Below are 25,003 nucleotides of genomic sequence, written 5' to 3' on the forward strand. Positions count from 1 at the left end.
CTAAAATCTGGGACAAGACAAGGATGCCCACTATCACCACTCCTATTCAACATAGTCTTGGAAGTCTTGGAAGTCCTAGCCACAACAATCAGACAAGAGAGAGAAATAAAAGATATCCAAATTAGAAAAGAAGAGGAAAAAGTGTCACTGTATGCCGATGACATGTTACTATATATAGAAAACCCTAAAAGGTCCACACAAAAATTAGAGCCAATTGAAGAATTCAGCAAGGTAGCAGGTTACAAGATTAACATTCAAAAATCAGTTGCATTTCTTTACACTAACGATGAATCAACAGAAAAAGAAAGTAAAGAAACAATCCCCTTTAAAATAGCACCCAAAGTAATAAAATACCTAGGAATAAATCTAACTAAGGAGGTGAAAGAATTATACACAGAAAACTATAAACCACTGATGAAGGAAATTAAAGAAGACTTTAAAAAAAATGTAAAGATATCCCATGCTCTTGGATTGGAAGAATCAGTATTGTTAAAATGATCACACTGCCCAAGGCAATCTACAGCTTTAAGGCAATCCCTATCAAATTACCCAGGACATATTTCACAGAACTAGAACAAATCATCATAAAATTTATATGGAACCATCAAAGACTAGAATTGCCAAAGCATTACTGAAGAGAAAGAAAGAGGCTGGAGGAATAACTCTCCCAGACTTCAGACAATACTACAGAGCTACAGTCATCAAGACAGCATAGTATTGGTACAAAAACAGACATATAGACCAATGGAACAGAATAGAGAGCCCAGAAATGAACCCACAAACTTTTGGTCAACTAATCTTCGACAAAGGAGGCAAGAATATACAATGGAATAAAGACAGTCTCTTCAGCAAATGCTGTTGGGAAAACTGGACAGCAGCATGTAAAGCAATGAAGCTAGAACACTCCCTTACACCATACCCAAAAATCAGCTCAAAATGGATCAAAGACTTAAACATAAGACAAGATACAGTAAACCTCCTAGAAGAAAATACAGGCAAAACGTTATCTGACATACATCTCAAAAATGTTCTCCTAGAACAGTCTACTCAAGCAATAGAAATAAAAGCAAGAATAAACAAATGGGACCTAATGAAACTTACAGGCTTCTGCACAGTAAAGGAAACCATAAGTAAAACAAAAAGACAACCTACGGAATGGGAGAAAATTTTTGCAAATGAAACCGACAAAGGCTTGATCTCCAGAATATATAAGCAGCTCATACGACTTAATAAGAAACAACCAAACAACCCAATCCAAAAATGGGCAAAAGACCTAAACAAGCAATTCTCCAAGGAAGACATACAAGTGATCAAAAGGCACATGAAAAAATGCTCAGTATCACTAATTGTCAGAGAAATGCAAATCAAAACTACAATGAAGTATCACCTCACACCAGTCAGAATGGCCATCATTCAAAAATCCACAAATGACAAATGCTGGAGAGGCTGTGGAGAAAAGGGAGCCCTCCTACACTGCTGGTGGGAATGCAGTTTGGTGCAGCCACTGTGGAAAACAGTATGGAGATTCTTCAAAAGATTAGGAATAGACTTAACCATATGACCCAGGAATCCTGTTCCTGGGCATATACCCAGAAGGAACCCTACTTCAGGATGACACCTGCATCCCAATGTTCATACTAGCACTATTTACAATAGCCAAGACATGGAGACAGCCTAAATGTCCATCAACAGATGACTGGATAAAGAAGAGGTGGTATATTTATACAATGGAATACTATTCAGCCATAAAAACCGACAACATAACGCCATTTGTAGCAACACGGATGCTCCTGGAGAATGTCGTTCTAAGTGAAGTAAGCCAGAAAGAGAAAGAAAAATACCATATGAGATGGCTCATATGTGGAATCTAAAAAAACAAAAACAAACAAAGCATAAATACAAAACAGAAACAGACTCATAGACATAGAATACAAACTTGTGGTTGCCAAGGGGGCGGAGGGTGGGAAGGGATAGACGGGTATTATGAATGGGGTCTTATCTTCCATTATGTCTTTTAGTTATAAGATATACAAGGCTCTTGATTTCTCTATCATGCTACCTTTACTAAATTTTCTTACCATTTCTAGTAGTTTCTCAGTTGACTGTCTTGGATTTTCCTGACCTGTAGTCTTATCACTTGCAAGCACTGAACTTTTATCTATATCTGTTTATTAGGAGTTTCTATTGAGAGTGATTAATGGACTTTTTGTTTGTTTTTAGCATCTATGGTGTAAACTGCTTTCATCCCTTAATCTGTCCAGCCGTGTTTAAAACACTGTAAGAAATGTTTTGGGATTAGGATAGAAGATATCCATCTGTTTTTAGTATGACCCCCTCTCCTTAAAAAAAACTCTTTATTGTGAAAATTATCATGTACAACAAAAAGTATGTATAACAATTTTAGTATATGTGCCACTGAAGCAAGCACAGAAGTACATATAGCAATTACATAGCTTAGTACTGTAACCCTAAAAACCTCTCATGCCCCTTTCTGATCACATCCTCTCCTTCCCCCAGGAGATTACATTACTTTGACTTTTGAGGTAATACTTTTCTTAGCTTGCTTTGTAGTGTGACAATGTAAGTGTAAATCCCTGAATGATGTAGCTTAAAATTTGCCCTTTTTTTGTACTTTATGTAAATGGAATCACATAGTAAATACGTGTGGTTACTTTTACTCACTGTTAAGTTTTAAAGATTTATCTATGTTTTGTGTAGCTGGAGTTTATTCTTTTTTTGTCACTCTCTTGTATTCCATTATAGGAATATACCAAATGTACTTATCTATTTTCCTTTTGGTGGGCATTAATGAACATCTGGGTTGTTTCATTTTGAGGCTACTGTGCACAATGCTGCTATATGTACATTCTTAATGTTTAGCCTGGTGCACATAAGCAGACTTTTCCATAAAGCGTATGCCTAGGAGTGGAGTTGCTAGGTTGTAGGGTATAACCTATCTTCAGGCTATATCAGTTATACTACCTCCAGAAGTAAGTTCCAGCTGTTTCATGTACTCTTTAACACTTGATATTTTTAGATTTATTGCTGTTAGCTAACCTGTTGGGTATCTGATTGAGGTTTTAATTTTTTATTTCCTAATTTTAATAAGCTTGGTTACCTTTTATATGTATATTGGACGTAAGTATTTCCTCTTGTGATGTGTCTACTAAAGTTTTTTTATCCATTTTTCTACAGGGTTCTTTGTCTTTTTCTTACAATTTAAAGGAGTTCTTTTTATGTTTTGGATGTAAGTTCTTTACCACTTGTGTGTAACAGATATCTTCTGCATCTTCACTTTCTTAATGGTGCCTCTTAATGTGCAGAGTTCTTAATTCTTGTGGGGTCAAATTTATCATTCTTTTCCTTTATGATCATTGCTTTTTATGTCCTTAAAATGTTTTTCCCTATTCCAACATCATGAAGATATCTTCCTGTATTATCTCCTAAAAGCTTTATTGTTTTGACTTCCATAATCTGCTTCATAGGTGTGGTATGAATCCAGGTTCAGCTTGGTTTTTTTTACTCCTCAGTGGAAATTCTTTTGTCCCAATACCACTTACTAGAACATTATCCTTTCCCCACTGCTTTGTAGTTTTTCATTTGGTAGTTCACAGGTAGAAATGATACTTTTAGTCTCTATTGATTAAGTTTTTGGTCAACAGTCTATAAGTTTAGTAGTATTTTAAAATATATTCTATTTTGATAACAACTGGTATTATTTAAATTTGAAAAAATGTGAGACACTTCAGTATCTAGGTAAGGTAATTTTGCTTATGTTGTTAATCCAGGAGATCAGAGAATCAGTGAGACCTTACAGGAAGCCTGCGGGTCACAGGAAGGAAGCTATTATTTGTTTTTTAATTTTTGTTTATTGCTTTACGTAGCATAGTACAGATTGAATAAAAGGTTAAATTGAAATATAGGATTTAAGCGCATGTGGATGTATTTAGCAAATTTTCATTTAGGAGAAACTTTCACCTAGATATTTTTAAATAAGGAAAGCAGGAATTACCTTATAATTACTCATTGTGTTATTCGTTGATAATACAAATCGGTTTAAACAACAATAGGTTCCCTCACAGAGGTATGTGCTTACTAAATAGAAGGCATTGTATCCCCCTTGAGGCCCGTTAAGGCAGAAGGGAGAACCAGACTTAACATATTAAGTGACAGAGTGGGGAAGGCCAGCATAGAGGGGGAAAATTACAATGAGGTGAGTGAACTAAATTCATGAAGGGGCCAGGGAAACTGATGCATTTGTTTCCTGAAGATCCTAGTATTTGTGGAACTGAGCAGGGTAATTTAAAGGAAAAATGCTGGACCAAATAGCATGCCTACACAGATGCTGAACAGAAAACAAACTGTATATTCCAGAAGAACTTACATGAGAGAGGTTCACAAATTTTGGCAGAGACTAAGTGGTACAATGATTAAGACTGTTTGCTTTTTTTTTTTAATAGTTAAGAGCATTTTGCATTGGCTGATTGTGCAAACAAGTTGAGCTACTTCACCTTTTGTGTTCTCTAAGGATGAGTCTGGTTTTTGAATTATGGTTGGTCTGAATCCTAAAGACCTAGGCAAGAGTGCCTCCTTATCAATAAGTCATACTTGGAAAACCCAGAATGAGAGCACTTAGTCATTAGATTTGTTTGATAAATGGGCTTGTCATAAAAATTTGACCAGGGTCCAAAGGAATATTTTTTAAAAGATTTTGTAAATATGTAAAGCTTTCATAGTCAATATATACACATGATGCCAGATTCAAAAGGTGTACAGTACTAACTAAGCCTGCTTCCCCCCTTCCTGGCCTCCCAACTCTCCTGACGAGAGACAGGAGAGTTTTGTATGTATCCTTCCTCAGATGTTCTGTGCATTTACGTACCTATGTTCATATGTGTGTGTGTCTATATAGCTACATATATCTATAGATATATGAATATATATACGTGTGTTTGTGTATATATCTATATATACATATGTATTGTGTGTGGTCATAAATGATAGCATACTGTGTACATAGTTCTGAATTTTTTAAAATTGTAAGTCAAAATTATATCTTAATTGCTTTATTTTTTAATTTTTTTTGTTGTTGAAATATAGTCAGTTTACAATGTGTCAATTTCTGGTGTACAGCATAATGTTTCAGTCATACATATATGTACATATATTCCTTTTCATTATAGGTTACTACAAGATATTGAATATAGTTCCCTGTGCTATACAGTAGAAACTTGTTTATCTCAATTGCTTTTTAAAACAATACATTTAAAATCCAATTTATAGGTCTGTCTTGTAATAAACTCTGTAGGTATCTAGTGTCATTAGTAAACTTTAATAGTCAAAGTGAATATTGTAGTAGTTTTGACTGTAAGATTTTTCTTGTTATGGCTTTACATATGTTATGGTTGTATTCAAGTTCTGCTTCTATTTAGTAGATCACTAACATACACACTTCAGTGCATGCATGCTTATATCCAGATATGTATATGTCTACAGATTTGAAAATGCCAATTATATTTAATTTTTAATTAATTTTTTATTTAATTTTCTTTCTGAAATGTAGCTCTCTGTGATAAGTAATTTCAGCAAATTATTTTTATGTTCCTTATTTATATAGGTATAATGAATTAATTGTAGTTGAATTAATACAGAGCTGTGTTAGATATATTATGATCTAGAAAAAAGTGTTTTATTTTTTTAATAACATAACCAGGCACTATGCTAAGCACTTTACATAAAGTATATTTATAAACTTCAGATAACTAAGGAGCAGGCAATGATTTTAATTTTATAGGTATGAAAACGAAGGCTTAGAGAGTTGAATAACCACGTATGCCCAATTACAAGATTTCTATTCTCCCATTTTAAAGATTTTTTTAGAAAGTTTTTTAGTCAAGGTTTAAGTTTGGTTAGGTTTAATTTTATCATTTATAAATGACATAGCAAAGTGTCTACTTATAATGCTCAATTTATATGTATACATTTTAAATTATAAATATGTTAATATAAACTTATTGATATCAGTATTAAATTAATATAAATATTAATTTAGAAATACTGTCTTTTCTTCTGTACTTCAAGGAAGCATAATATTCAGACTTTACATATGTGGCTTTCTACTCTTTGAGCAATCTAATTGTTCTAGAGCAAATATTATCTTCTAAGGTATTTGACATAGATCCTTTCTTGAATCACTAAATTATGTTGTAACTGGAAGTTTTCTCCCTAGCCATAAATCCCCATTCATATAACATTAATAAATTGGTTTTATATTAATATATCATATGGATAGTATTGTTGCTCTCTATGATGTAATTGCTTAGTCTCTTGCTTTTTGAAGTGATCTATTCATTATGTTGATATTTACTGGACATACTATGTGCCAGAAACTGTTCTGGCATTGGAGGTAGAGTGGTGGACAAAACCAAGAATCAACATTCCAGATACATATATATTCAATTTGAAAAGGGATAATAACAAATATATGATGTAAAGTAGTGATAAGTACTCGAAATCACAATAAGAGGATGTCAAATGAAGACTGTTCTTTAAGGTGACGGAACAGATCTCTAAAGAAGTGATTTGAGCAGAGACCTGAATGACATAAAATGTGTAGATAACTGGGGAAAGAACTTTCTAGGAAGTTGCAGAAACCCTGAGGTTGGAGAATGCTTGTGGTCTTTGAGGAACAACAAAGAGGCACCAGCTGCAAAATATGAGTTCTAGTTATTGCTCCACATCCTCGACAACATTTTGTTATATGCTTCATGTGTACACCATTATATTTCTTCTTCTGTATACCCTGTGTGCTCACCACCAAAAATTTCATTTCCTTTACTCATTTTGCCCTTTCCCAGACACCACCCACCCCTACACCCCAGCTCTGGTAGCCAATACTCTGTTCTCTGTATCTGCATGTTTGGTTTAGTTTGTTCCTTTATTTTGGCCTTGTTTGGTTATTTACTAGTTTTTTATATTCCACATACGAGTGATAGCATATGGTATTTGTTATTTTCTATCTTATTTATTTTACTTAGTTTAATATAATAACCTCACGATCCACTCTTTTGTTGCAAATGACAAGCTTTCATCTTTTTATGGCTGAGTAATATTCCATTGTTATGTATACCACATCTTTATTCATTTATCTGTTGATGGGTGCTTAGGTTGTTTCCATATATTGGCTATTGTAAATGATGCTGTGATGAACATAGGGATGAATGTATCTTTTTGAGTTAGTGTTTTTGTATTCTTTGGATAAATACTCAGAAGTAGGATAGCTGGATTATATGGTAGTTCTGTTAATTTTTTGAGGAATACACCATACAGGGGCTGCACCAATTTATGTTCCCACCAGCAGTGGATAAAGATTCCCTTTTCTCCAAATCCTTGCCAACATTTGTTATTTTTCACCTTTAAAAAAAAATTTTTATTATTATTTTTTGTGGGGGCGGGCAAAATAGTTTTGTTTGTTTGTTTGTTTTTAAATGGAAGTACAGGGGCTTGAACCCAGGACCTTGTGCATGCTTAGCATGTACTCTACCATTGAGCTATAGCCTCCCCCCTATTTCTTATCTTTTTATAATAGTCAGTCTAACAGGCGTGAGGGAATATCTCATTGTGGTTTTGATTTGCATTTCCCTAATAGTGATGTTGAATATGTTTTCATGTGCCTGTTGGCCATCTGTATGTCTTCTTTGGAAAAATGTCTATTTAGTTCCTCTGTCCATTTTAAAATCAGGTCGTTTTGGTTTTTTGTTGTTGAGTTATGTGTGTTATTGTTGAGTTATATGTGTTCTTTGTATATTTTGGATGTTAACCCCTTGTCAGATATATCATTTGAAAATATCTTCTCCCACTTGGTAGGTTGTCTTTTTGTTTTATTGATGGTTTCCTTTGCTGTGCTGAATCTTTTTAGTTTGGTGTAATCCCATTTGTTTATTTTTGCTGTTGTTTCCCTTGCCTGAGGAAACATATCTAGAATTATATTGATTGCTAAGTCCAGTGTCAGATTCTTGCCCATGTTTTGAATTGTCTGTCTTTTTATCATTGAGTTGTAGTTTTTATGTATAGTCTAGATATTGTCATAAATATAAACTATTTTTTTCTGAGCTGTGGTTTGTCTAGTCATTTTCTTAATAGTGTCTTTTGATAATCACAAGTTTTAAATATTAATGAAATCTGATTTATCAAATTTTTTCTTTTGTCCTCTGCGAGAAACAATTGCGTAGCTCAAGCAGATTTAGTTTTTCATTCTGAATATTTTAGGACTCCATTAGAGGCTTTGATCTCACTGATTAGCTGCTGTGTGAAGAACAGATAATAAGGCAGTAAAAGTGGAAACAGACCAGTTAAGAGGCTATTGTCGTGGTCTTGGAGAGAAATAATGGTACATTGGCCTAGACGCTAGTGGTGGAGACGTTGAAAAGTCTGGAATTAAAGGTATAGGCTGTTGAATTTGCTTTTTGGATTGTGGTATAAGAGACAGACAAGAGGGGAGGGAGTTAGGATGATTCATATTTTTGGCTTGAGCCACTAGATAAATGATGGTGCCATTTACAGAATATCCAAAACTACAGTTGACCAAGGTTATTTCAAACTCTAATGTACGTTTGCCAAGTAGCATGTTGTCTAATATGAAGTAATTGGAAGAGTATGCCATAATACAAGAGACTTTTTAAGAATTCAAATATATGATTACTCTCTGTTTACTAAGATAGAATTTTGGAGGAAATTTTGCTCTCTTTTGTACACATGTAATATAGTTAATATGTACATTCAGAAGCACTTGCTATAGAATATAATCTAGCGGTACAATTCGGGATTGTTTCATTCTTAACCCTTGAAGTGTTTCTTGCTTCCCTGTAGGCTAAAATTCTATTCTTGGGGATCAAGTTAGAGCATATCTCAGGTTTCTGCCAGCAAAAGTCATTGTTTCAGTAGATATTTCATCAGTAATATATGTATACCAAGTCTTGAGTTTCTGTTCAAATTTAGGAGCTAACCTATGATATAGTACTAAGAATTATGGCAATTGGAGTAGGAAGGGAACTGAGTTCTAGTCCACTTGTGTGACCTTAGGCAAATCATTAGCTTTATATGCCTCATTTCTTCATCTGTAAAATGAGAGATAATTGATTAAAGTTTTTTTAAAATCTGAAATCATGGTTTCTTTCTGGTTTTGTAAAGATTTTGGCTTTATACAGACATGTTTGTATTAGAAACATTGGAAATTTAATCTTTGTGTGATTCATTTTTTTAAAAAAGAGTGATTTGTGGGCATCTTGCCTGGCTCACAGAATGTTACTAAATCTGAATCACTGTTAACTCATATCAAACTTAACCCTGTGACTAATAAGGCTACCTCTCTTTTAGTAACACCTTTATTGAGACATTATATTCACATATCGCACGATTCATTCACTTAAAGTGTACAATTCAGTGGTTTTTAGTATATTCACAGAGTTGTGCAGCCATCGTCAGAATCAATTTTACAACATTTTCATCATCCCAAAAAGAAAGTACCCATGAGCAGTCACTTCCCATTTCTGCATAACCTTCCAGCCCTAGGCAACCACTAATCTACTTTCTGTTTCTATAGATTTGCCTATTCTGGATGTTTCATATAAATATGTGGCCTTTGTGTCTGATTTCTTTCACTTAGCATGATGCTTTCAAGGCTTATCCATATTGTAGCATATATCAGCACTTCATTTGTTTTTGTTGTCGAATAATATTCCATTGTATACCACATTTCATCTGTTCATCAATTGATGGATATTTGGGTTGTTTTTACCTTTTGGCTGTTGTGGATAATGCTACTATGAACATTTGTGTATAAATTTTTATATGGATGTATGTTTTCATTTCTCTTGGATATATACCTAGCGGTGAGATTTCTGGGTTATATGGTAACTCTGTATTTAATCTTTTAAAGAATGCTAGGCCGTTTTCCAGAGCATTTGGAAACATTTTTACATTCCTACCAGCAATGCATGAAGGTTCCAAATTCTCTGCATCCTCCCTTAAACTTACTATTATCTATCTATTTGGTTATACTCATCCTAGTGGGTATGAAGTGGTATCTCACTGTGGTTTTGACTTGCCTGATGGTTAAAGATCTTGAACATCTTTTCATATGTTTATTGAGGCTACCTCTTTGGGCTGTTTTTCTTTCGGAATGGGAATGTGATGTGGTTGGGAGTTGATCTGTTTTGCTCTTTTCCTGAAGTGTCAACTAAGCATTCTGAAGTATCCATTAAATAATCATTCTCTTCTCACTCCTGGTAAGGAGTAAATCAAAGCCTTAATTTAATCCACACACCTCTAATACCTTTTTTATTTCTGTAAAATGTAACAACAAAGAATTTCCCTGGAAGTAAGTATACCTTGGTGGAATTGTTACCTATGTTTGGGTAGGGGACAGAACTTTCAATGAACTATCTTTTAATACGAATCTTGGCAATCTGCTCAATCTTTCAGTGTTCCTAAGTAAGACTGCAACATATAAAGCAGTATCATAGTCACACAAAGATGAGAATGAAGTGTTTCTAGGAATCTGGTAGAAAACCTTTTCTCATTTATAGTAGCTTTATGTCATAAAAGTTTTGTAAATTAATATAGGATGTGTAATTGTTTTTAAGGAGCATATTTAATTTAGGTTACATAGCCTAAAGTAGATTAGTTTGAAATGATACGCTTGTTAATAGGAACTTAATTTATTAAAATAAGAATATTTAGTTTTAGTAGATGTTTTGCTCTTGAAAATGTTAATTGTTGCATTCTGGATTTGGTCTTACCAGTCCAGTCAGGTTTGTGAAGTAACTTTTTTTTTCTATTCCAGAAATACATGCTACAGGATTCAACTATCAGAATGAAGATGAAAAAGTCACCTTGTCTTTTCCTAGTACTCTCCAACCAGGTAAGAGATGTGGCTTTTATAAAATCCCATAATGAACAGTGACATCTTATTTCAAAAATTCTTTATTGTATGACCGCCCCCCCGCCCTCCCCCCCCAACCCCCCACCTTTAAGTGTGAAGATAGAGTTTAAGAAACAGTCAAGTTCATTGCAACTTTTGGGCCACCAGAAGAAAACAAAAAATGATCATCCTATCCTAGAATATAATGCATTGTTTTCACCTTTTCAGTTTCCGTTTTTAAAAAATACATCTATCTAGGTCCATCTTCTATTAATTGAATCTGGATGATTTTGAGGTACAACCAGCGATTAGATGGATATTATGCTAGTTAGGGCATGGAAGGAAAGAGTTGTTGATATGTTATTATGTAGTGTGCTGTATAAAAGGACAAAGAAACTAGACTTTCTAAGCTTAATAAAATAGAAAAAAATATATGCAAATCAATTGGTAAAGCACTAAGACTTTTATTAATGAGCACGTGAAAAGGTACAGATAATTTGTGTGAATGAAAATACAAATAACTAATAAACATGTGAAAAGATATTTGGCCTCCTAGTAATGAGAAATATTGAAACAACAGCTACTGATATACCAGTTTTTGCCTGTCATGTGAGCTGAAGTTAAAAAAAAGATTCTCAATGATGTGACTGTCTTGATATTACTGGTAGGAGTGGAAATCCATGTAATTTATTTGGAAAGCAGTCTGGCAGTATGTATTAAAAGCCTAAACATGTTCATGTCTTTTGACCCCGCAATTCTGGTAATAGGAATGTATTCTAAAGAAAAATCATAAATACAGGAAATGCTTTATGCCTACACATGTCTATTGAGATATTACTTAAGGTAGTAAAAAAATTAGAATCAATACATTTGTCCAACACTAAGGGAATAATTAAGCTAATTACGACATATCTGTATGGTGGAATATATATAGCAATTAAAAGTGAGGTTTGTGAATTCTTAACACTGTAAGGTGCTTATTATAATGTAAAACTGAAAAGCAGAATACAAAATTACATATACAGGGTGATGAATCATATCTCTAAAATGGTACAAATGAAATTATATGTCTGGTTTTTAACATCATTGATGATTTTTATTCTCATTTATACCTTTCTGTGGTTTCCATAATTTTTATATTGAGAATATATTCCCTTAATATAAAAGTATTTTTAGAAAAATTTTAAATTAGAGAAGTTTTGTCTTTCATTTTGGTATTCCTGAAGATCTTTCATTTTGTCTTTTTCTAACTGGGATGTTTTGTGTGAAATTATTATAAAAGTAAATGATTACCATGAACATGTATTAAAAGATACCAAAGAATGTAACATGAAAATTGAGATTCCCTCTCTCTGACCCCTTCTATTTCCATTGTCTAGTGAATCCTTCCAGAAATACTCTATGTATAATAAGTGTATGTGCACATTTTAACCCACAAATGGATCACAAGTGTCAGTAGCTTACAACAAATATTTCTTGCTTACACTTGACTCTGAGGACTGCTGATCATCTGCAGCCATTTCACCAACTTCACTGAGCTCCACTATGCTCACAAGTCTTCTCATTTTAGGATCTGTAGTGAACAGCTACTACCTGCAGTATGTTGTTCTTTCACATTGGCAGAGGGCAGAAAAGCTCAAGAACAGGGACAGAGCCAAACCACAGAGACACATTTAAAACTTATGCATGGATGGTGATGTCCATGCACATTTCATTGGTGGAAGTAAATAGCATGGCCAAGCCCAAAGTCGCTGGGGCAGTAATTACCAGACATTTGAAAAAACTTCTAATATGAAAGATAAAGCAAAAAGCAAAACAATAAGTATAATAGAAATATAAGAACTTGGAAGAAAAAAAAAAAGAAAATGAAAAAGAAATGAAAAAATGAAAAGAAAGCCTCAAAAAAAAAAAAAAACCCAAACAGATTAATATTCTTAGAGATGTTGTTAATATTACACCCATTAAACAAGGACAGGATAGACTACCATCAAACAGAAAGAACTAGAGTAAGAAAACTTTCGGAAATTATAATACATTAGAAATAAAAAACCAAAAGAAGTTTGGAAGATGAAATAGAGGTATCTTCCAAACAAGATTTGAGGCCAATCTAGTAGACTCAACATCCATCTGGTAAAAGAGAGAACAGAGAAAATGGGAAGAGGAAATTATTAAAGATACAAAACATGAAAATACCTTTGAACTCATGGGGCAGGAGCCTTAAGTTTGAAAAAATATAACATTGAGAGGGACTAACTCAATAAATGTAAAAAGTCCCACACCAAAGCAAATTTTAAAACTTTTAGGGATAAAGTGAGGCTCTCAGGATTTCTACCCTAGATGAGGGAGTGGGGAAGAAGGAGGGAAGGCTGGCAGATTACCTTCAAAATTCAGGGATCAGAATCACAGTAGATTTATCATCAGGAGCAATGGAAACTAGACGCGTATGAAGCCATTCCTTCAAAATCATGAGTAAATCTGATTTTCAAGCATAGAATTCTATGCTTGGTTATAGAAAATTTAATTGCAAGGTTATAGAAAATTTAATTCTTTGTAAAAGATGTAGGAGTGGAGATGTGGTTTAGCTAAAACTTCACTTTTTATAGTAAGAAGAAAATAATGTGTAAATTTGAAAAATGAAAAAATAGCTAAATAAGCAAGGTTATTAGAAATTACAGAGATGCGGCTGGGGCCAGTATAGAGAGTAAGGTAACATTGGGTAGGTGCCTGTAGTTTCTGTATGTAAGCCTATAGAACTATGTGAGGTTTTAAACTATGAACTATTACTTTGATAGAAATAACATAAAATTCTTTAAAAACTTAAAATCTGTATCATTAGACTATATTCTGTGTTCACACTGTGAAAAGATTAGAGTCAGTAGTGAAAGAGAAACAAAAAAATTCCTTCTCATATATTTGGAAAAATTGTACCTCTGAAAATTAATTAGTCAGAGAAGACTTGTTTTGGAAATTAGAAAATATTTAGAACTGAATAATGAAACTACTCCATATCAAAGCATGTGAGATGCAGGTAAAACATTACTTTCAGAGAGGATATTTAGTTAGAAGAAGAAAGACTGAAAATTAATTAGCTGAGATACATCAAGATCAAAGTTAGACAAAGAGAATAGGTAACTTGAAGGAAGCAGAAGAGAGAAGTAAATATTTAAGAGCAGAAATAAATGAAATAAAAAATGAAGAAGAGAGGAGCAAAAACATTTACAAGTGGTTTAAAATAGTCCAAGAGGATACATAAACCTAGAATGTGTAGGGAAAAAAAGATAACATAGATTCAGTTGTTTAGCATCAGGAAATTTGGTATAATTTATTAAATCAAAAAATTTGAAGTACTGTATTTATCAAAGAAGCCAGAATGTATTAGCTAGAATTCACCAGGTAAAATTAGACACAAATTCCTAGAAAGTGTGTGTATGTGTATGATGTATACATGTATATGAATACATGTATCTGTTGACTGCTCAATCTGTGCCAGGTATTGTTTTATGTGCATTACAAATACTAATGTATTAATCCTTTCTGAAATAGATTCTATTATCTCCACTTTCAAGATAAGGAAACGAATGCACCAAGATGGTTTATTTAACTTAAATAAATTGCCCAAGGTCAACAGCTAGTAAGTAGCAGAGCCTGGATTTGAACCCAAGCAGTTTAACTCAAAAGTTTGCACTGCTAACCACCACATTATGCTCTTTTTATTTTTTAATTTAATATTTAAAGTATATAATACTAGGACGTGGTTTAAAATTCAAATGATATATACTGAAAATTTGTCATTCTATCCCTGTCTTCCTCTTTCAACAGCCATCAGTTTCCCATGTATCCTTTAAAAACTATTCCATGCTTTTGTAAGCATTTATGTATATACCATTTAAGAACACAGAAGTTAGTATGTTATACATAATACTCTGTACCCTTCTTCTTTTCCCATTATATATATAAGAGGTCATTTATTTTCAGTATATAAGAGCTGCATCATTCTTGATAAGGACTGTTTACAGCAGACATGGTAAATTGTTAAGTCATTTCTTATAAAAGCAGAAACAAGTCAGTGAAGGTTATGACCATGAGTATACTATCATTTGACAGAGTTTTGGAGATTTTTAGCTAATGTAATGATATATTTAAGTAACTGATATGAATATTGGAATTAAAAAAATTATCTTACTTGCAAATATAACTGTGTTAAATTATTGAATATCTATAAATATGTTTGAAAATCATTGGCTTTCATATTTTCCCAAGATTGTCTGGGTCAGAGTTACCCAGTCAGTCATTCTTTTCTTTAAGAATGAAGTCCTTATTTTTTCAAATTTTACTAAGTAGTCTCTCTTCTGGTAATGAAGTAAATACTGAATATATATTAAAAGGACATTCGTAGCCTTTGTGTTTAGCCTCATCAAACTTAACAGTCATGCCAGTTATTATATTGTTAAGTAAAACATCTTCTTTTCTGAAATTGACACCATTCTAGAATAGTGGTTAAGTTACTATAATCATTGTAAGGCCTAACAACCTCAAAATCAGTGATTAAGGTCCTGTAGAGTGACGTTTATTTGGAGAAACACTAGAAGATGTTAACATTTTGAAGAGTGGAAAACAGGATCATAAGAAATGGTGACAAAAAGGCAAAGACCTTTATTCTCTTTTTATGTAAACAACTGTGTTAAATTTCATGGCATTTGATAGACTCATTAAATTTTTAATAATTTGTTAGCAATTTTATTACTTCGGATTTTACAAGTATTATACTCTCCTAAGCTTTAAACAAATAAGGTTTTTGGAGGAAGTCCTGATTTTTTAGTTGTTTAATTTATAAATGAGCTTATTATAGGTTTTAAATGGTTAACCACCCTAAGAATATAAATATTGCATACATTGGTTATTGAAATAAGGTATCTAATTTGAGGAAGTAATGTCAATCATGTGTGAAAATAGCTATAAAATCAGACATTCTAGCAATCAATTCCTCAATATAGTGTAAATGTGATAAATGAAATTACCATGAAGTCCTTTTTTCTCCTGTTTTTGCCCTAAAATTCTACTATATTAATAGCAAATACTTTTGTAATTAGTATTCTACAGTGTGACACTAATTAAACTTATTAGACATTTTAGAAAAACTTTAACTTGTGTTTTGTTTGAATTTCAGGTAATAGCCCTTCCCAATACTTGTATTTTGTTTAGTATGCCACTTTTTGGAAGTAGTCACTGTCAATATCTTGTTATGGTTTGATGACCTGGGAGATTTAAAACCAAGTAAAAGTGTAAGCAGCCTTTCTTATTTAGTTATGAGTTTTAAATCCACTTTTATTCCAAATAAGAAAAGTTTAAAGTAGAATTGCCATGGAATATGAGTTATAGAAAAGACGTCTTAACAGTTGACTTAGTGAAAACAGACTGGCCAATTCCACTTATGGAATTGTAACATAAAATTACATCAAACAGTTGTCTTTAAAGGGGTTTTTATAATCTAATAGATATTCCTTGTAAACTTTATTAATGTGAACATACCTGCTTTTAAAAAAAATCAGTAATTTCCTAATGAAAATAGAGAGAAATTTTGCATTATTTATAGTTAAATTTCTTAGTATCAATCATTTAGAATCCTTTCAGTTTCTTTTACTGTATTCTTATTTACTGTCCCAGTAATCTGTCATTCTCTTCAGAAGAAAAAAGATCTTTATTGTCCCCTTCAGACAAAATGTATAATTTTTTAAAAGATTACTATCATGAACATCTGTTCAGTTGAGCTTCAGTTGAGTTGTGTTGTTTTGTTGTGTTTTCCCAGCATGATTACTTTAAGCATGTGGCACTTTCTTTAGAGATGACTTTGCTGCAAAGGTCTGAAATTTTCACTTGAAATTACTTTCAGAACCAGTTTGAGGCACATAAGAAAATCAGTTTAATTACTTCGTAGACACAATTAGTGTTTTGTCTAGAAACAGATTGCAGTTTGTCATCTCATTTTGTAGACTTGAACTCTTCGTGACTTTCCAAAAAGCAAATTCAATTTTGGAAGGTAAAGATTTGACTTTGAGAACATCCAAAAGGATATGTCAGAGGGAAAGTCAAGAACATTTTGAACAATGTCAGTGTCATTGCTTTACAGCATTCCAAAATGACAGTTTGAAACATTAGAATATAAAAGTTTTGGTATGGTTGACTAATTACTTTATAGTCATACTATGTCTTTGATTTGTTGGAATTCCATGCTCTAGATCCTTTTATAAGTAGGTACTTTAAAAGGATCAGTTACAAAGTTAACATTTTTCTGAGTTTTTTTGTGACTGGATTTGTAAAATGTAGAATGGGATTATTGTTTTGTCATGCACCTGAATTTAATAGATAACTACTAGATAATTGTGATTATCTTTTCTGTTAAGTAAGAAAGTACAGTTGATGCTCAAACAACACAGGTTTGAGCTGCACAGGCCCACTTATACTCAGATATTTTTATAGTAAATAGTACAGTACCACACAATCCAAGATTGGTTGAATCTGGGAATGTGAAGGAACTGCAGATATACAGGGCCCAGTATGAGTTATAGGTGTATTAACTCGTATTGTTCAAGGGTCAGCTGTATATATACTCATAAAAACTCCCATTTTATCTAAATTGATTTTGCTCTTATATAACCATAGAATACATATTCAGGTTGCATTTTTATTTACATTTAATAATTATTGATTAAATGTATTTCTTTAATATTATCAGATTTCAAATGATTGAGGTGACTATAAAAGTTTATTTTATGCCCTTTTGCTGATCAAATCATTGGTTATTCCTATAGTTCCTTAACCAAAGTATGGAATCAGTGTTCCATTTGGATTGAAAAATCTGTGTCTTGTCTTAATGATAGAATAATTGGCATGAAGTCATCCAAAAGGACCAATTTGTATAGGATAATTGGTAGAGAACATAAACTTTGGATTAAACAGACCTAAGTTTTTATCTCATTCTTGTTAGTAATTGTGTGACCTTGGGCAAGTTATTTAACTTTTCAGGCTCAGGTTCTTCATCTGGAAAAATGGAGACAGTACTTACTCCAACTAAATGTTTTCAAAGCACCAATGCACAGTAGCTTGTCAGGCATTTAATAATAAATGCTCATTTCTTTTCCTGCTTTTATCTTCATGTATTGGTAATTTGAGACTAAGTTAGTAAAATTAAAGTACTGTCTAAGCAGTCACCATAAAACATGACTTTAAGATTAACTTTAAGATCAGTCTGCCATTTACTTTAGTGAATACTATATTCTCTCCATTGCCAGGAGTATTTGAGAAAGGAAGGAATGATTTGAACATTGTAAATAGCCAGCTGAATTAGTGTCTTAAGGACATATTTTTGATAACTTGTACTTAACATCTTCATAAAAGTGTTTTCATTTATCTTTAATCACAGGTACAGGAACCTTAAAGATAGATTTTGTTGGGGAGCTGAATGACAAAATGAAAGGTTTCTATAGAAGTAAATATACTACCCCTTCTGGAGAGGTGCGCTATGCTGCTGTCACACAGTTTGAGGTATGGTATTCTCTAAAATATTATGATCTTAAATTAGACATTCTGACAATGGTCTGTTCTATTATTTGTGTGATTATTTGAGGCTAGGCCATAATTATATTAATGATTTTGGAATTTTTATTTTATATTCAGCCAGTTATCTCAGTTATAGAAGGGAGAGAATTAGGGGTTTGGGCTAGGGAATGATTTTATTTATAGCAGCATTACTGTTAATTTAGTAGAAAAAGCCACAGGTGTCATCTACCGAGAGGGTAATACAAATTAAGAAAGGTACAAAGTATAAAAGCAATTCAGGTATTGACATTTTGTGACCTGTATGTATGTTATGCAGCTATTACAGAGATATATAGATATATATGGATCATTCTCTCTGGATATAATTTTGTTACGTGTGTGTGTGTGATTCCAGTGTTTGTCTCTAGCCGTTTTGAGCACTTGTTCATCCTGGAGTAGTTAGCTGGAGTGTGTCTCCAAGTGATTTTTTTTTAAGGGAGGATATGTGGGGAGTATACTTCTTGAGTCTTTTTGCACATCCAAAAATATGCCTTTATACATGACCAGTTTTTACTGAGCATATAATAAAGAACAGCCCCTGACATCCAGAAGTCCTAGCACTCACAGCTAGCCCATGTTATTTTCTTATTGGACATAAATAGTATCATAGAATACCAACATCAGACAAGGTTACTACTCTGAGACCATGATAAAGTGAAACAAAACAAGGGCACTTAATAATTTCATCCAAGCAAAAACAAGGTCACAAAAGGCAAACAACTCCCCCTTTTGGTTAAAATGAGTGACTGCTACTACTTTACCAATTGCAGTTTTAGGTTCACTGTAGTCTGCCCTGTCTATAGATAAGATTTATTGAGATACTTATAAAATTGCCTCCACTTTCTGACAGCACCCAACTTAGAGTGAATCTTTTTTTTTTTCCAGAGTGAATCTTTTAGGGGTCAGGTGTAGCTCAGAGGTAGAGTGTGTGCTTAGCATGCACGAGGTCCTGGGTTCAATCCTCGGTACCTCCGTTAAAAGAACAATTACCTCCCCCACCAAAAACAAACAAACAAAAACAAACAGAGTGAATCTTTTCTTCCTTAAATTCTCCCCCAAATCATTCAGCCAAATCACATAATAGGTTCTTTCTTACACTCTTACTGAGATACCCTGTGGTTCTGTTCCCTTTGATGTGAGTTTTCCCTTGCTAAAATGAGTAATAAGCCCAACTTTTCAATGATAAGAGTGGTACAGTTGACTTACAATTTTTCTCTTTCAAAGGTGCCTAAATATCGAGTCGTTCACATTTCATTTTGTCAAGTGGGAGGAGTCAGACTAGAATGTTTCTTCTCCCTTTGTAGGGTAGCACATTTTAAAATTTTGCTTTATTTTCTTCCTGGTTGCTTGTTCAACAGTTTCTTTGTACATAAAAATTAAAAAATTTCACCAAGTGTTCTCTTTTCATTAACTTTTAGCAGTTGGTGAGCCCTGTTGATATTCAGATTTAGGTCTTCAGTGTAGCTGTATTTTCTTCTGTTGCATCTTCATTGTGATTTCTGTTCTGATCTCTTCTTCAAGAACATCAGTTAGTAATAGGTTTAGCTCTAGTGTCTGTCCCCCAAATGTGCCTTTAATTGCTTTTATCACTTTGTCCGTTGGATATTTTAGAAACTTAAATCTTGTTATTTGTGTCATTCATTTAATTTCCTCTGGTATAAATTCATTTGTCCGCTGCTGCTGCTGCTCCTAATTTAAATTTTTCTGTGCTCCCATTTTTTCCCTTATACTCTGCTTACTTTTCCAAATGTCTTATTTATTCTTTAACAGAATTAACAATTTATTTAATTTTTTGGGAGTGCAGTCAGCTGTCTAACATTTTTTCTTGGAGAAATCCTTTTTCAGAAGTACGTGCTTCCTTTACTTCTTCATACTTTGTTACTTCTTTTTAAGATACAGAATCTTGTCAGTGGTTCTATTTCTGTTTTTTTAAAGATTCTTTTATAACTGATATTCTGCTGCACTACTAAATTTTATTGTGCTTCAACAAGTTTGCTCTTTTTTTCTTTTTAAAGAATGAGGTCTCTTTAAATACGTAGGTCAAGTGGTGACAGTTTTATATGTAGTATATGGAAATGCCATTTAAACAAATGATCTGTTTGGAATTGATTGAGCATCTGTCTTTATTCCTATTGCTACAATTATGGATAAAGAACAAAGCATATCAAAGATTCTGAAAATATTTTCATTTTTATTTTTGAAATAAAAGCCAGAAAGGCAACCAGTCATATTTTCTCAACTCTGAATCCTTATAGTAGTATACTTGGTGACCTTCCTGTGCTCTGTGTTGTGTTAACATTATAAATGAAGCTATTTGCATTAAATTTGAAATATTGAAATGTTTCATTAGAAACAAAAATATAATTGTCAGTGTTTCTAATACTATAGATTGTTAAGCTCTGTAGCAGGCCTAGTTCCTGGATAATTGCTGATGTGGCAGTGAGAGTAAGCCTTGTGTTTTCTTTGTAGTCAGTGCCTAGCTTATTGCCTGGCACTGAGTAGAAAGTAAATATTTGAACAAGGGAATGAATGAATGATAAAAAGAAATGGCTGCTACTTCATGAAATATTCTTGTAGGTTAATTCAGTGATACTCTGTATTTCTTATTCTTAAGGCTACTGATGCCCGGAGAGCTTTTCCTTGCTGGGATGAGCCTGCCATCAAAGCAACTTTTGATATCTCATTGGTTGTTCCTAAAGACAGAGTAGCTTTATCAAACATGGTATGTATGTGTTTGTGCATATATTTATATTTTGAATAAGCTTTAGTATATTTGGTTTGCTGATTAGATGGGATGGCATGAAACCACCCAGCACAGTGCTTGACACATAACAGGGACACAAATGCTAGTTTTCTCTATTCCATAAGCCCTATTTTTCTTTATTGCCTTATTTGGGGAGTTTTTCTTCTCCTGGAAGAAATTCCTTGTAAACTGTATTAACAAGATTATCTACTTCCTTTAATTTGGAAACCTAAATAAGCAATGAGTTTAACAAATATAACCTGAAAGAAAAAAAAGTCTGATATTCTTATTAAACACCAAAAAATATAGCCACATAATGAAGTGAATTTAGGTTTTTGGCTGATTATATTATTGGAATATGCTCCCTTCACTGTTGTCGTTGATCCTCATCCATAAGGGTAAGCATTCACTACTTGAAGTGTACCGTCTAAGACTGACTTATTTAAGACATAAAGTGCCCTGTGGCCTAAAATATGAGTCTAGGGAACTTGGAATGCCTGCTGTACCTGAAAATAACTGACTTTTGCCTCCTTTATTGGTGGAGAGAATTCCGTAGATTCGCTTCTTAAATATTCTTAGAGAGGAGGCTTATATTTCAAACTGAAATAAATGTTTGTTTACAATTTAGTATGAATGAATTCATCAGATCAGTTCTTGGATAAGTCTCACTTGGAAGAAAGAACAGGGAGAACTTAAGGAAACTGAGAGCCTGAATAGGAAAAATAGGGAGAACACCAAAGGGAAATTAGGGACTCCAAAGGTAAAGCGGAGATTTTGTCATGAATTTGCTTAGAGCCAGCCTTGGTACAGAGAATGCTCTAAATCTAGAAATCTGTACTCTTTGAAGTGTCTGATTCCACGATTATATTTTATTTTCATTAATATTTGTTGTCTCCTATTCTTAGTTCACTTGAAGAGTATTGAGATCTTACTTAAAACATCCCAGTACCTGGCATATTAATAGGTATTCAGGAAAAGTTGCTTCTTTTCTCTTGCAAATCCTTGGTAGTTTTAACACTTTAGACTCCAATTTCTTAGTGTGAATGCTTTATCAGATCACTTTCCTTTTTAATAGTTAAGGTCTTGACTACAAAAAAGCACTGGATGAATTGGGATAGAGAAGTAAGCAATGCTGGAAAGGGGGTAGGAAAGGCAACAAAGCCTACAGTTTTTGGCTAATGATTGCTCTAAGGTGTTTAATGTCAGTCTGTTTAAATTTTTTCTTTTCTTTTCTTTTCTTTTTTAAGAATGTAATTGAGCGAAAACCATACCCTGATGATGAAAATGTAGTGGAAGTGAAGTTTGCTCGCACACCTGTCATGTCTACATATCTGGTGGCATTTGTTGTGGGTGAATATGACTTTGTAGAAACAAGGTCAAAAGATGGTGTGTGTGTCCGTGTTTACACCCCTGTTGGCAAAGCAGAGCAAGGAAAATTTGCGTTAGAGGTAAATGTACTTGAAGAGGATTGTTCCAACAGTCCATAACTTCAGGTTGGGGAATTTACATTTCTGATCAATTATTAGTGCAATTATTATAATTTAATCTGAAATTTGTTATGCTACCTTTGATTTTACTTTTAGTAGAATCTTGGAACTTTGGTGTTGTATTAATATTTTACAAGATAGTGATTCAGAAAATACTAGAGTAGAATTTGTTTATCCAGAGAGTAGGTGGGAAAATATGTGATTATACTTTTCATACTGAGTTATAAATGGATTAAGGTTTGGCTGACGTATATAAAGCTTAGGACTAAGGCAGTCTTTGGAAATGGGGCTCCCCAGGATTGATTTCTAGTAACTTGAGATATTTGGCTTGCAACGGATTCCTTTGTGGATTTCTATATGAATTACAGTAAAATATTTATCAGATGGTTCTTTTCTTTATACTTTTATAGGTTGCTGCTAAAACCCTGCCTTTTTATAAGGACTACTTCAATGTTCCTTATCCTCTACCTAAAATTGATCTCATTGCTATTGCAGACTTTGCAGCTGGTAAAGTAAATTTCATTTTATTGATGAACTGTAATAACTTTTTTGAATTTTATGATTTTGAAGAAGATATATTTATACATATCAATAAATGTTTATATTTATTTTATGAAGGTGCCATGGAGAACTGGGGCCTTGTTACTTATAGGTATGTTAATGATCTATTACCCTGCCTTATCTTTTTAATCACTGATTTCATGAGAGCTTCATTCCTAAGTACAGTTGAGTAGCTTCTGCTTTATGATCTGCCATAAATTTTAGTACCTCCTCCCACTTCCGTGAACATTTTAGGAATGCAGATGGACACCCTCTGTTGCTACTGTCGGAGAGTGTAAGATTTTAAAGTGAGCATCTGGCATTAGTAACATTTGTAGATGTATTTTTGGCTGTTTCTCATTTCAGTGCCTTCTCTTCCTCCCAGTAGTTCCATAGTTCCATATCCAGCTTGAAGAACCTTCCCTGATTTAATAATCTTTTAGCCAAGTTTTTACATGTCTTTCATCACAATACAAACATGTGGGTTGTATAATTTTAAAAGCAGCATCTATAAACAAGTTTTTGCCTTCTACTTTCAATTGCCTTCTTCAATGAGTCAAGTTTTGGACAGCATGCTCAGTGTTCTTTTGGGGACTGTGGAATGCATCTTTCCCCCATTTGCTGCTCCCTTTCTTTTAATGGAAAGACTGTCTTCTTTGTCTTGCACAATAATCCCTAATTCCTTAGAAAAAAATTTTTCTAAAATTTCAGACAGCTATAAACAAACTGATACTTAAACTTATGTCGCGTCTTTGGTCTTCTGTTGTATGAATTCTGTTGGAGTAGTCTTTAATCTTCTTGGAACTTTTCTATCCTGTGTACCCTGAGGAAATGTTTTCTTGACATCCCTAAAGCTTAACTTGACCATCTTATTTACTGTTTACCCTCACTTATGCATGCCTGCTTTTATTGCAATACTTTTATTAAAAAAATTTTTTTTTTAAACAGGGAGACTGCATTGCTTATTGATCCAAAAAACTCCTGTTCTTCATCACGCCAGTGGGTTGCTCTGGTTGTGGGACATGAACTCGCCCATCAATGGTTTGGAAATCTTGTTACTATGGTATTTAATATTTTTAAGTGCTCAAATATATTTATCTTCATCTTGCTGCACCGTATTTTGGCTACATAGTATTTCGGGTTTGGCTGGAACAGTGTGCCAAAAAAGTAGTTTTTTGATGGAAAAACTTTATTTTAAAAGGTCCACTTTGAAAAGTGTTTATCAGAATATCCGTGTTGATCAAGAGCATGTAGACAGTCTTTAGTCAACAGAAAATACTTCCTACACTGTTTTAAATACTTCCTGCAAATGGGGGAATTCATGATACTAATTTGGGTAAAAGAAAGAGATTTCGCTTGGGTAGAGAGGTTCCATGCAGTTAGATTCTGGGCTAACTGTAGTTTCTTGGATCATATATATTATGTGGTTCACCGGCTGTAAAGTAACCTGATAAATAACAAACTATTTTTGATTAGGTAAAGATGTTTTAGGGGTCATTTTCTTCATTGCCTAAAATGTTAAGTTGAAATTTGACAGAAATAAAAGCAAAGAAACTACTGAATAACTGTGAAGTGTATTGAAATTTCTAAATGTCCTTTTGAAGTCCTTGTTTACTGTAGTGTTTGCAGTGTCCTCTAGTCTTGACCTTTCCCTCTTACTCTAAATAAGTACTGTCTATAGCAGCCAACTATGTTAGAGCACAGGGTTTAAAAGTG

The 25,003-nt window shown here is 33.3% G+C and overlaps 1 protein-coding gene and 1 long non-coding RNA gene across 3 annotated transcripts in view; one reads left to right on the forward strand and one right to left on the reverse strand.

The window, feature by feature from the left end:
* Positions 1–25,003, forward strand: part of NPEPPS (aminopeptidase puromycin sensitive) — an 88,458-nt gene that overhangs the window by 38,190 nt on the left and 25,265 nt on the right. Inside the window, exons 1-8 of one of the 2 annotated variants that reach the window (XM_074342954.1) lie at positions 10,905–10,921; positions 16,089–16,203; positions 18,342–18,463; positions 21,132–21,239; positions 22,508–22,708; positions 23,158–23,254; positions 23,366–23,399; positions 24,236–24,350. In XM_074342954.1, coding sequence (XP_074199055.1) covers positions 18,389–18,463; positions 21,132–21,239; positions 22,508–22,708; positions 23,158–23,254; positions 23,366–23,399; positions 24,236–24,350 — 630 coding nt within the window. In that variant the 5' untranslated portion in view covers positions 10,905–10,921; positions 16,089–16,203; positions 18,342–18,388. Of the gene's footprint in view, positions 1–10,843; positions 10,922–16,088; positions 16,204–18,341; positions 18,464–21,131; positions 21,240–22,507; positions 22,709–23,157; positions 23,255–23,365; positions 23,400–24,235; positions 24,351–25,003 lie in introns of those variants that run through there. The other variant, XM_074342953.1, reaches the window with a different exon arrangement.
* Positions 1–25,003, reverse strand: part of LOC123618418 (uncharacterized) — a 110,034-nt gene that overhangs the window by 37,772 nt on the left and 47,259 nt on the right. The gene's annotated exons all lie outside the window — the stretch shown is intronic.

The sequence above is a fragment of the Camelus bactrianus genome, chromosome 16 (genome assembly GCF_048773025.1).
Source record: "Camelus bactrianus isolate YW-2024 breed Bactrian camel chromosome 16, ASM4877302v1, whole genome shotgun sequence".
NCBI lineage: Eukaryota > Metazoa > Chordata > Mammalia > Artiodactyla > Camelidae > Camelus > Camelus bactrianus.